This window comes from Accipiter gentilis, chromosome 18 (genome assembly GCF_929443795.1).
Source record: "Accipiter gentilis chromosome 18, bAccGen1.1, whole genome shotgun sequence".
In the NCBI taxonomy this organism is placed as follows: domain Eukaryota; kingdom Metazoa; phylum Chordata; class Aves; order Accipitriformes; family Accipitridae; genus Astur; species Astur gentilis.
Window position 1 is genome coordinate 16361983 of NC_064897.1, and position 14037 is coordinate 16376019.

At 36.2% G+C, this 14037-nt stretch overlaps 1 protein-coding gene across 3 annotated transcripts in view; it reads left to right on the forward strand.

Moving 5' to 3' along the window:
• DCP1B (decapping mRNA 1B) overlaps window positions 1-14037 on the forward strand; it is a 47183-nt gene that overhangs the window by 16767 nt on the left and 16379 nt on the right. For all 3 annotated transcript variants that reach the window (XM_049822249.1, XM_049822250.1, XM_049822251.1), the window contains exons 4-5: window positions 7751-7817; window positions 9987-10122. In XM_049822249.1, the coding sequence (XP_049678206.1) occupies window positions 7751-7817; window positions 9987-10122 (203 nt within the window). The remainder of the gene's footprint in view (window positions 1-7750; window positions 7818-9986; window positions 10123-14037) is intronic.

The following is a 14037-nucleotide window of genomic DNA, read 5'->3' on the forward strand; positions in this document are numbered from 1 at the left end:
TTAGCAGAGAACATAGAGCACTGTTAAGCTAATACATGTAATAGCTTCAGATGTTGAGGAGTTATGTTTATTTTCCACTGAGCCAGTCTCTGATGGAATTTTTTCACAGGAAGGATGCTTTTGTTGACTCAGGATATTTGGATTTAGTTTTTAGCATTGCTGCAGACTACTTCACTTACCTTTCTAAAGTCAGTATCTATTTTTTTTCTATATCAAAAATGGAGCAGTACTTTCACCCACCATTTGTTTGTCTTAATACCTCTTCACTTAGCTTTTATACTCCTTGAGTGAGACTGTTTAATCATTTCCATTACAAAAGGCAGTGGAGCTCCAGTCCATTGTGAAATAGTAATGAGAACCACTTGTTATTTAATAACAACTTATAAATAAGAACAATAAAGGATTTATTAAGAACAACTTGTTATTTAAGAAATTGATAGTCTGGCATCTACAGACTTCCTGCCTTAATTTCAGTGTCACGCATCATCATGATTTTAAAATTATTTGGAACTGATGATGCAATGGCAGGGGATGTGACTGGAAAACCAGTGGTGGGGAGAAAAAAATAAATGCAGTAAGCCAGATGGTTCATAACATAGATGCTATTCCTGTGTCGTGACTAAAAATTTCTTGTAGCATCAACAGAGTGCGATTTTAAGGGAAATCTTGCAAATTCAGTTTGCCTTTGGGCTCTTTTCCAAAAAGTAAAGAACCTGCTGATGGACTCTTACATCTGCTGAGCTTTATGGAAATAAATGGATCAATGAGCTTTAAAGTTTCCTACAGTACTAATATAACTTTAGCTTTGAGGCTATTTAAGGGGCATTCCAGTAAGCCAATCTTTTTTATTATATCTGCTACAGAATTGGTGGTTTTTTCATAAAGAATTTTGAATAAATTTTGATTAAAAACTGGCTGAAGTCAGGCTATCACATTAGAGCCACAGAGGTGATTTAATAAATAATCCGCCATGTCCGAGTTGTCCCTTTTTTGCCTTATGAAATCAGAAATATATGCTGTCTCTATCTGGAAGTCTGCAAATTCATCACCCAACTTCCATGAGTGGTAGGAGATGGCAGGGATATTTCAGGGTCCATCCTATTAACAAAAATTTGTTTCTTGTGTTGTTTTTCAAGGCATAGTTCCAGGCACAATTAGACAGGTGGTGGTAAGGAACGTATTCTTGACTTCAGTAGTGTTGCCAATCATTGCCCACTCTCAAACCATCTGCTTTTGGGGAAAGGGGTTTTGAGGGGCTTTTGCATTTTATTGGAGCTTTTGTTGTTGTATAATTTCTTGTTATTATGAGGTGGGTTATTTTTAAGAAAGTTGCTTGAACAGTTCCCTCCTCACTTGAATTTGAGTGGTCACGCTGAAAAACAGTTTTTCACTCTCCATGTGTCATCATCAGTTTGCATTAAGATGTCTCTGAGCAGGATTATTTTCCCTTTAATAGCTGGCTTTTCTTCCTGCTTGTTCATATATAATGTTTTAAACATTTGAAATAATGGAAATACCAAGTCAACTTTTTCCCTGTGTATATTAAAATTTCCCCGAGTAAGTGGATCAGGAGCTTTATCAACCTTTAAATGACTGAGCAATGTCTGATGATCTGACAGGTTGGTTTTTTCCAGCAGCTTTTTAGGAATTCAAGTTAAGCTCGTATCAAAATACAGGGGTTTGTGGTTTGAGAAACTCTTACCTTGCTTCAGTTTCTTGTCATTTTTTGTGAGTGGGACATTATAAAAATTTGGGTTCCCCTCTAAAAAATTCCAGAAATAACAGGATATGTCTAAGCTGAATTTCCATTCTTTAGAAACAAATACGTTTCTATTATATATATTTTGTATTGTGCTGCTTTACAGAAGGTAGAGAAGCAAGAGACCTGAAAGTTCCACTCCTGGTGATGCGCCATATCACTATCAATATGGTATAGTAGGACAAAATTTAATTTTTTCTAGTGTTTTGTTTTTGAATACCTAAATAGCTAAGCAAAATAATGTGTTTGAAATAACTTTAGGGCTGTAAAGAACTAAAAGAACTTTAAGGCTCCTAAACTAGCAAATGCCAAAATTAAGGCTGCTTGTGCAATCTCTCTTTTTTACTTATGGAATTTTAAATTATGTGTTCATCTTCTTTTGCAATAAGGACTTTGCTTCAGTTATCAAATAGTCTGAATGGTGTTCATGTAAAGAGCAGCTATTCAGTATTCTGGTTTTTTCCTCATTACTGATATGTGGGTCTCTTGCTTTGTTATATACCACTAAAGTTCTGCACTAGGGACAGAACTATTTTTTTTTTTTCTTGTTGTTTTCTGTGATACTAATTAGTATAATAGCTGATAACTCAGGGATAAGCTGAACTGTTATGCCTTGCTCAGATTAGAAGTATTCTTACCATTTTAGAAACTGGGATCGTAGGGCAGAGCAGTGACAATTACAGAGATCAATCAAATATAGGGTATCCAACTTTAAATTACTTGGGTCTAATTTTTCCAATGTATTTATCATTCATATGTTCAAAAACACTTCTAACAGACTTTGATTGTGATTATAAGTAGCTGGTGTTTTTGCAGGTTGTACACTAAAAACTTACACCCAGGTCTAGGACTTCAATCAAACACTGGGAAATGAAATGTACAGTCACTGACACCCAAGATGACATTCCACAACTTATGTATCATTGCATAATATCTCTGGGGCAGTGTCAGAGATGGAATTTAGCTTTTCAAGATAGCGTGCAGCTGCCTTAGCTGCAGGGTTTTTATTTCTTCTATCCTTTGTTGCAGTCCTCTCTTGCTTTATGCTGCAGAGCACAATGCAGATCTTCAACAGGCAAGTCTCCTTCGGTACTTGAGCCTGAGCAAAGTGAAAGGACCGTCATATGCTTGTATCGTAATTGCAAAGACAGTATCATGGACAAAGGGATCACATTTGCATTGAAGTAGAAGAGCACAAAATCAACAAGGAATGCTTTAATTCATGTTTTAAGAACTCATAGATTTAAAAATTGTTATTGTGCATATAACCTAGTTTGGTTCTCTCTTCAGTAGGTCCTGCAGAATGGAGGCTGCAATATTCTAAGAAGTACTAGAAAAAGAAATGCAAGCATTGATAGTTTGCCGAATAGTCAAATATTACATGAATGGTAGATAGCAAAGAGAAAAGATGACTAACATAAAGGTGTCTAGCTATGTTGTAAGATATGCATAGAGAAACTGCTTTTTAATATAGCCAAGTGTGGATTTACATATTCAGGAGCAAGAGCCTAGGCCATATGTAGTGAATAAAATACCTTAAGAAGCACGATATCAAGAATAAAACATAAAAGTCGAAGAATCATTTTATTTATTTATTTCTAATACCAGCAAGTTTAAAACAGTTTCTAGGTACAGGGAAGCCTCTAGTCAGTAGTTACGATATATCTGTATTTACTTTCACTACACTTAAATACTGTATGCAGTCTGTGGAGCAATAGCTTAAAAATAGTATGTTGCAGGTACACTGAAACCAAAACTTTGATAATGGAAACGTCTGTGCAAGAGACAAAAATCTAATAGCTGGAAGTTGAAGCTGGACAAATGAAGAGTAAAATAACTAATCCTAGAGAAATGTCTTCCTTTTTAATAGGATACTTAGTATGAATTATGAGAGTTGATAAGAAATTCTTCATCATCATAATAAAGAAATGTTTCAGATTTTGAGAGGTTAGAAATTGTCATCTATAATTCTGGTAGATAGCAGCTGTCAGCTTCTGCTTATAAATAGTATCAAGTGCTCTAGTGTTTGTGAGGACGGGAGAAATTCATAGCCAAAAAATGAAAATTGTAAGGCGGAAGCTGTAGAATTGACTCTGAAGTCGTGATTTAAAACTTAAATAGTATACTTCCTGAAATTCAATCACTGAGCTATGTTAAAGGAGCTTCACAGATTTTGTTAAAATTTTTCTGGTTTGATTTATGAGTAACCTACCTTTTTCAAATTCTAAAAATTCTAGAGACTGATATACCTTAATATTTAGTAATTTCAATTAGTTGATTTAATTAATTTATCTTATTCCCATTCAATAGTAATTGTATCTTGTTGATTCGATAGCTGCTTTATATCCTTCTAGTTTTGTGTAATCTTGTTAACAACATCATAACTTTGGTGCCTTTTTAAAATTTTCTTTAATGTGATCAATTTATTACTAAATCTCATTTCTTTTGCTAAATTACTTTGGAACTATTGAAAGTGGATGAATAGATGTGTATTGTCTTGTCAGTATAAGAGCAGCTCTCCTTATTGGGCTTTTGTTAGCTGCTTTTCATGTAACTGGCTCACTTGGTTAGCAGAAGATACTTGACTGATTTGTTTTTTCTTTTTCTGTTTTCTACAATAATCTCGTCTTGAATAACTTTATAGCTGAAGCTGGGCTTAAAAGTTATTTAATACTTCCCCTTTTGTGCAGCAGTAGAAGAATGTGCATTGTGCGTCTGCTCTTTAGTGATTCAGTTGTGCCTCCACTCTTTCATGATTCATTTTTAACATGTGAACATTTTAGTGAAATTACCACTCTACAGATGATACTTAGGTCCGGATTTCCTTTTTGTCAAAGTCTGATAGAGATGGAAGGCGGATAAAAGTAATCTGTTTAGATATAATCCTGATAAGACATGCAGTGTTTTCATGCTGATAGAAAAGTTTGAAGTGAAATTTGTATTCTATGTGTACTTAGCTTTTATTAGTGGAGAGCGTGCCAGGTTCCTAGCTTGACAGTTACAGTTCGTAATCATCTTAGGTTCTTTTGCTGGTCCTGGGTTTTTATATGCTGTCATCCACATAAAAATTTTTTTTTGCCATTTTGTGTTCACCATTCATCAAGAAGGTGGCCATTAATACACATTTTTACTACTATTATTTACATTTGTTTCCTTAAATGTAGATTATACCAGAATATACTACTGTAGTATGAATTGACACCATGGTTACTCCAGGTGATGAGCAATACATTAGTGTACTTTGGATACCTGGTATCTCAGATTTCCACCAAATTATTGCCTTCTCACTGGTACATCATTCTCCCATGCATGAAAGAGCTTGGAGTACGTTGTGCCACAACAAATGGAGCGGCAGTGTTGATTATTTCTCAGTGTATTTCTGAAGTGTTCATCTGTTCTGGACAGATGGGAGAAGTGTGGAAGGAAGAAGGCAAGGACCGTCCACTTCTGAAAGATTTCACTACTGAATGGGTGAACTGTAAGCTAAGAGGATGTTGGGTTTTGGGTATAGCTTGCTTGCAGCTGTGCTTCCCAGTCTGGGTTGAAAGTACCATTTAGCTGAGGTGAGAAAGTAAATGTGGGTATGTGGGCAGGTGGGTTTGAAGCTCGGCTGACGTCTAGGCTAAAGGTCTCTGGATCTGCAATATCCTGACTTAAAACTTTAGTTAAGATGTGATATATTGTTGGGTGGTGGTTTGGTCTGGTGGGACAGGCAGTAATTGTTGTCCTTATTCTGTGGTCTGAAATGGGTGTGCATTTGTTTGAATTGTATTTCAAAATCTTAGTTCTAGTTCTGTAAAATCTAAAATGGTCTTTTATACTGGTAATCAGACAGTTTACCTGTGTTTGGCACTGAGTTAAGGTAAACTAGCTTGTTTCTGCTGTTGATTCCAGTCTGCAGTATTTCCATGGGACTGTCAGCTTTCAAATTTAGTAGATATTCATAAATAGTCTATGACATGTTTGATGAATTGGCCAAAAGGTGAAGCTGCTCAACCTGTCTTGCATATTGGTGATGCCACCAGCTGTGGCAGACAAAAAAAAATAATTGAGAGGATGGACCAGATGGCCAAAGTTTCATCAATACTCTTCTGCGTTGGAGATTCTTTCACAACAAAGGAGAATCTTGATTAAAACAAACTTGTGGGGGGGTTTCGGTCTGCTTTCTATGTTGTTGCATTGAAGAATATAGGGTTACTTGTAATATGGACAAGTTTTCAAATGTTTTTTCAGAAGGATGTGTGGTTTTGCATAATAGGTTGGCGGTTTGGAACCTTGTGTACTGTTCACGTACTTTTCTAAAAGTTTGCAGTTTATTATTGGATGCTTCTTGGAATGTGTTAGAATATTATTGTCTATTTTAAATGCATATTTTAACATTAATATCTATGTCGCAAAATGGAGATTATTTGTACAGTTCAGGTCAGGTCTTACTTGGCACATTTGTAGAACCACTGGCGCATATTATGTTACTTACCTTTTTTAAGGTGAATAATAGAAATCATTGTCACACTTGACAAAAGTTAATCATAAAAAGGACTGTACATGTTTTAAAAGGTATTTAGTGTATGTCTACAAGATGGCTGTTTGTTTGTGGGTTTTTTTAGGCTTTTCACCAGTATGCTGTATTAAACAGCTGAACCATTTTTAGCTGTATAGAAGACAACACATGGCTGAAAATTTGAGAGGGAATGTCTAACAAACAGCTGTACATTTGTTTTCTTTCCAAACATTAACAAAGCCAACTTATACTACATATTGCCACAGTTTTGGTTCTGTGGAATTGAAGAAGTGATTGCTTTTGGATTCTGATAATATAAGGAAATATTACATCATCAGGGTCAGTGTTGCAATTGTTTTTAAACAGATACTGAATCCATTTATGCCCCTTTCAAATGAAATCTAGCCCCTACTGTGTTTGAAGATATGTTAGGAATTGCCATTTCTTAGTAAGATTAAGGGAAGACTCTTGCCTGCAGTATGGTAGGAGGAGGAAGGGGGAAGAAACACAGTGGCTACCTGTTTGCTACCATGTCATGTAAGGGGAGCATGGATGTTACACCGGGTTGCAGTGATAGAGGGGAAGATCTGTGTTAAGCCTTTAAGTGCTTCTCCCTTCCTCTTCTCACAGCAGATTTGTGCCTAAGGTTAAAACCAGGACAGTTATCCTGACAAATGTGGACAGATTGTTTTAAGACTATGTTGTAGATTTATTCCCAAGCTATTTTACCAGAGCTGTATAATGTGCTTGTGAGTGGAAGAAAGCTCCCTGTTTGTGATGATTGTGGAACCTGCACTAACTACAGTTCCATTATGGCTATTACCATCATGATGGTTTCATTAGCAGTGTGTATGTTTGAGAATCTTGAAGTACTAGTAAATTTAAATCTGTCATTGCTGGGCAAAGCTGCAGGCACTTATTTTGGTGGACGTCTGGACTTAGATATAGGTTTTCTAATCCTGGGGCTGGCTACAGATAATTACTTCTTTGGTAGTGAAAATGATGGGCAACATTGTAGGAAATCTACAGGGAGACAGAGGTGCGTTCTTACAAATCTAACAAATTTGATGATATATCAAGATACACCTGAATGTTGTTGAAAACTAAGCAGCTCTTTCTTCCCTACATATGCGTGCAACACCACTTGCAGTATACTAGCCACCAGACTCTAATGGATATGATAGGACAACTGAAAAAAATGACAGAGGAAAAGGTTTTAAAGAAAAAAAACCTCTGGTTTAGTGTTCTGAAGAAAAGGATCAAATACCTCTGCCTTTATTGAAGGTTCAAGAGCTTGTAATTTACATCCTTAGACATATGCCTTTGATCTTTTTTGATTTCAGAGGATCTGAGGTGTTATGTTTATAGATGGGGAAAACATAAGACAGAAATAAATTTAAAATTCCTTTACAGGTCACTTTTAAATATCTACCAGGTAGAACTGCTGTTTGAGAAGATGCTCATAGTTTGTGTTTGATGTGCATTTACAGTGTCCATATATGGGATTTGGTTTTATGATAAGGAAGAATGCCAAAGAATTGCAGAGCTCATGAAAAAGTAAGTGATGGGTAAACAAGACTTTTTGTGCTTTTTTTATGTATGTATTTCTGTACATACATGCACATTATATTACTAGGATGGTCATACCTTTCTGCTTTAAACCTATATTTATAGATTTTTGTTGCAAGTAAAGTTGTCAAGCCTGCATTTTGTATAATCAGAAATAAGTCACTGTATTGCAATACTTTTTCATAATTTGCTGTGCAGCTTTCCAGCTACATCAGTGTGTAACAGTTCATCTGATTTATTTCCTGATGACTCAGAGATCTGTTTTGAAGAATTGTATTCTTTTGGGTTTTAATATATTTCTGAGTTTGGGGAGATTTTCTTTTTTAATTTTGCTGTTACCTTTTTTCTTGTATCAGTGTAAGTGTGGGCTATCATGAAGGCATACTGTAATAATACTATTTCTGTCATTTTTATCCTGTTTCTACATCTTGGCTGAATTCCTGCTTCCTCATGTCCTAGCAAAATATACAAAATTTGCCTTGTTTTTGGAATATAAAGCAAGACTTTAATTAGCTTTTAATTCATTACTTTTATGTACATAATAATATTATTTTATACATGTTATACAATCTTTAATTTTGCAGTCAAGTCAGAGATTAAAATTTCAAAAGGAACTGTATTCTCAACTGTATTTTAATACCACGGATAGTTTTTTCACTGTCACTGTTTTCTTCACGTGTCCAGGATGGACAGGGCTCACTCTTCTGCTCTACCCTCTGGTTGGCCTAATGATAGGCTTGTTTGCAATGATCCCTTTCTTATGACTATATTCTGCAGGTTTTCATGTTTGTTTAGAGGTGGAAGGAGCTGAAGTCTTACAGATTTTATCAACATATGCAATCTAAGTTTTTTAGAGCTATAATATGGAGGATATAGTAAAGGGGCCCAACAGGAGCAGGCAGAGATGGGATATACCGGTTGTCTCTAGTATATAGAGTTGGACTTTTCATTGTGTCACAATTCTTTTAAGGCACAGGAGGGATGACGTAGAGCCAGGTCTTTGTCATCCCAAGAAAAGCCATGGGAGGGGGATACAGTCAAGCTGACACCATTAGGTACTAACAGAACGCAATGCAAAGGCACTGTCAGACCTGTGAATCTCTCCTTTTCAGGTCATCTGTCCCAATCTTAACAGCTTCTGTAGCCAGAAGCATGCTGAGGAAGTGACATCAGTTTTGATTGCCAAAGTTACCAAGTGCCCAAAAGCCCATTTATGTGCCCTGCAGTCCAAGTCCAAGCAAGGCTCATCCTTGCACATCTCGATCCATTGCAAAGTCCTTTAACTCTTCTGCCACTATGTTCCAGATAGGATTTGTTATAAAATACTGGATGGAAAGGTAGTCATGTTTCCTCTATATCTCTTTTTGAAGTAATACCTGCTGCTTTTCATTTTGCAGTGACAAAACTTTGTGAAACACAGACTGCGACAACAGTGGGGGTTTGTGTTTTTTCTGTATAACCTACAGCTCTAAAATAAGGCAGTTGTGACCCAAGAAATAATTGATGGGGATGAATTTACAGAAATAAGCAATGCACCCTAGGAAACCCTGGTTTTTGACAACTAATTTTAGTTAACTAGCTCAAGTTTCCGTTGGTGGTGATTAGGTACTCTCAAACTGGTAATTTACTACAATAAAAACTAGTTTTCAGAGGATTCATGGAATTGTAAACCACGTGTAGTGGTTTATAATAGCAGTGTTTCATATAGATAAAAGATGTCGTTGCTCAGCCAATTGGCTGCCTGTTTTAATTCTCAGCATTCTACAATAATAAAACAGCTGGGGCAGGAAATTGGTCATTTGCTAGTAGTTAATGACTGATTTGTGTGTGTTTGCCATCCTTCACCACCAGCAGAACTGAATAACACTATAAATTCCCTGCTCCTTCTGGGTATAGAAATTGTGACTAAGTTACGGAAATTTTAGCCAATGGCCTAGTGCATTCAAGATTGGAGAAAATTAATCTCACGCCTGGTCAAATCATGTTTTAATATAGATCTTCTAATAGAGGGTTTTTTTACACATTTTAATGCAGATGGGGAGGGGAAATTGAAAATATTTCTGTTTTGATTAATTATTGTAAAGTAGTTTTGGTTAAAGCTTTTATGTTTTATCTGTGTTTTTTCTTGTATATTTTCCTTTCACCTCCAACTTTCAGCCTAACTCAGCAGGAACAATTCAAAGCACAGCAGGGCACGGGAACAGGAGTGTCCCCAATGATTATGAATTCTTCTAATAACAAAGAAGTGGATATCTTACGGATGCTTACTAAAGCCAAAGATGAGTATACCAAGGTGAGACTTGCTGCCTATAAAAAGAGGACATTTCTTTTTGGCGATACTATGATGCCAACTTGCTCACACTTTACATTTTAAAACATACAAGGTTTGGGATTTTTTTAAGTAGTTTTCCTCAAAGTGAAACTGATTTTGGATGGTGTGCTCTCTCACTTTGTGTAGAGCTGGTTGGTAGAAAAGTTTTGTTAGAATTTGCGGAAGATGCAAAAGAAATCAATGCCGTCACTAAAAACTTCTGAAAGGAGAACGTGTATATGATTGATTATTTGTTGAAAACTGGGGGGTAAGAACAAGTATAAATTGGCTTTCATTTTGACCCTTAGAGCTCCTGTGCTTATTGAGTAGCACCTGGAAGTTGTGTCCTCTTTCTGGGTGGAGTATTCAAACCCACCAATAGTTTCTGTGGTTTGTACAAATAACTTCCTTCAGAGAAGACCTTTAACAGTGAAGTTACTGCTTCTAATTGTGGTTGTTAGCTACTTTCAAATACTAATGGAAGGAAATGAAAAGGTTGAAATGTAGTATGATTTCAGCCCATGTGCTGCTTTGGTCTTCTGAGGCTTCTAAATAAAGAAGTAACTAATGGACTAATAATGTTCTCTATTATTAAGCAATCAAAAACGTTTTACTTTGGGGAATAAAAATCTAATCATTTTAACTATTCATATAAACACTGCAAATTGTTAGAGGGCCTGCAGGTTCCTACTGCTGTTTCCTGTATTTTGTATGTGTTGTCATGCAATAATAAAGCTCATAAGTGTTCTGAGTCTAGAAATATATATATATATCTTAAACATAAGCAATTTAAAGAGAGAAAAAGTTATTTTTCTGAAATGTGGCTACTAATAAGATCCTCAAAGATAATAGCAAACTGTTGGAATTATGGTGAAATGTAGCCCTTTTTGTTGTGGCATAGCTTCTTTTGAAGCTTAGGACCTTCATATTTTCTGTAATAGGGATTTAATGTATTATAGTGGACAAACACCTCCAAAACCTGGTATCTTTTCTGTGGTTTAATGCTGAATTAGTATCTAGTCTTGGCATAAAATAGTATGATTTGAGATACTATGAAATGCTTAAGCAGTTTTCATTAAATAACCTCAAAAATAATGTAAATGGAAAACTGGAAAAATACTAAGCTGTCTTCAGATTCTGTGAGAAGGAGGAAATAAATTAAAAATATTTACTTTCCATTTCTACATTACCACACAGAAAATCAAGACAAAGGAGAGGAAATTCTGTTGTTTAAATAATACATTTTTTGAATTTTTTTCCCTGCAGATAAGATCATCTGCAAATTTGCTTCTTATTTCATCTTTAATCTCTCTGCATTTGAGGGATGGCTAAGGAAATAACATGAAAATTTCTTCTTCATCTGGGACATGAGTGCTAGGAGTATCTGACCGCTTAAGAACTGGATATGTGTTTTTTTTCTTGTTTTGTTAGTAATATAAAATTAAGAAGGGTGTGATAAATAAAGGCAATGACAACCTTTTTTTTTTTATTTAATGTCAATATGTTTCAGAGCAGTTGTGCTTTTTGGCTGCTTTATGACATCTACTTCCTTGTCAGTGTATATCTTGTGAGTTACAATGCTGATGTGCTGAAATCGGTTATGAAATATGTTATTCTCCTTTTTGAATTCTGTGTGGTTTCAGAGAAGAGGGTGTTTTAAAGTGTTGGGAGCTGTAGAATAAGAATATCAATTTTCAAAGTGTTTAAGAAATTTTGCACAATTTTCAAGTCCTATGATGAGACTTTCTTTTTAAGAATGTAATGAACTTTCAAGGGTGTATCTTATTCCCAAATCAAGTTACAGATTTAGAGGTTACATGTAAAATAAAACACATAGCCTCTCCCCTCCTTTTTTTCATTAATGGAGCTTTAAGCTGCTAAACCACTAAAGTATTTTTTGAAAAATATACTTCTTATGCACTTGCCTTCTCTTGTTCTCTGGTAAGAAGAAGTGTTATTAGCTGGCCTCATAATGATAGCTAGGGAGATGAACAGTTGAAGAGCTGCTAGGGTACAGAAGACAAAATGTATTTCTCTTGTTCTACAGGACAAGCCCTGGTTTTAGCTCTGTGCTGCATAGTTCTTCTACAGCATCTACCCATTTACTACACCATCTTTGATCTATTAAAGGTCAGATTAGGTGAACATCTTTTGTCTGGTTGATGTGCCCAAAATACCTGAAGCTTCCTTCTTCATTGCTAAGGACACACATCCATTTGATAAGAACATCATTTCTGGTAGCAAGGAAGCCTGGCCTCTGGACTTCTATTTCTGTTCATTGACTGCTTCTTCACTGTCTCTCAGCAAAATGTTCTGATGGTACTGCACTGTCCAAACAGGAATATCGTTTCTAAGTTTTCAGGTGCCTTAGCTTTTGATTTGTTAACTGTGTGAAAGACTTGATAGTAGGATCCGGAAGGCCTAGCTTTCCTGAGGGCACTGTGCCATACTCGGCCTGGATGATGCAGAGTCTATGCTACTATTCTTGAACAGTCTGAATTGGTTCTGTATGTCTCACTTAAACAGGGCTCTGCCTGGAAATCCTTGCTGCTACTGCTTGAGACAGTTCTTGTCCCCCTTAGTTCCTCTCTTCTGCTGAGCACCTTGTACGCTTTCATGTGACTGTTCATTAATGTCGTCTTGTGGCTGGTTTACATCAGGTAGGTAGAAATCCCCAGTTTCCAGGACTTTTTAGCTCTGCACTCAAGCTCTGACAACTTCAAAGTCTTCTTCATCGCTTTCAGCATGGAAATCTATCTACAAAGCTCTTCTAAGTTTCATCAGGTCTTGGCTGACCTTCTTTCCTTGTATCAGACCTTCTAGCATCTCCTCCTTGTACTTGACAGGTCTGTGCAGCTCACATGTCTCAAAGTCAGGTTTTTGCTACAGAGCATGAGATTGGGATGTGACATGGTATATGCTTCAGGAGAACTGCAAAACTGAGGTACAATGCTTGTCCATTGTCTGCTTCCTCTGACAATGTCCTGTTCATCTTGAGCTTCATATTGTACAGGTAGAATATGAAATCTCACAACATAGAGCAGTTGTTTGCCTCAAATATCTGTGACTATACCAAACTTGCCTAAAATGTCCTCAGTGATGGTCTTGTTCTTTTTGACAGACATTCACCACATATGTCCATTTTTTTTCCAATGTTGCTTAGCTTTTCTTTGACTTGATCTTAGAACCTTTTGATTTCTTATGTGTCTTTTGTAGGAGCATAGCTTTGAACAAGACACATGACTAAAGGACAGACCTGTGAAGCAAGATGTAGTAATCGTCAAGTGTTGTAGCTGAGAGTACTCTTCTGGTTCTGTCACTAAAGAGCATGGTGACATTTCTTTCATCCTGCTTTTTGATGTTTGATGATGATGTCATCTGATATCTTCTTTACCTGTCCACCTGACAGTTGCTTAAAATGTCATGCTGTTGCTCCTAACTTACTCATCAGCAAGGCCGTGCTGCCACATGACCTTATATTCTGAGCTCCAATAGTTACCGATTCCTTTGAAATCATCACAAGCTTTTTTTCTCTTCAGCATACTTCTCTGTATCTGATACCAGCCTGCTAGCCATGTTACCAAATCATGGGAATGAAACCAAGTCAGAGCAGTGTCATTCTCTGTAGACCTTTGTGTATACTGCTGTTCATTTTGCTGAGGAATTTGGTCTGGAAAATGTTCATATAGTGATAACTCTGTTAAACTGTACTGCTTCTCACCTCATTTTTATATGCTTAGTTCTGTGATCATGCAGAGTATAACAGTGGAATCTAAGGTACTTATGGTTTCTGAAGAATTCAGCCTATTAAAATACCCTGGGGAAATAAGGGTGGTATTTAAATTCTGCAGAACTCATTGTGAAATATACAAGAGTATGTTATCCATCATGTTAAAG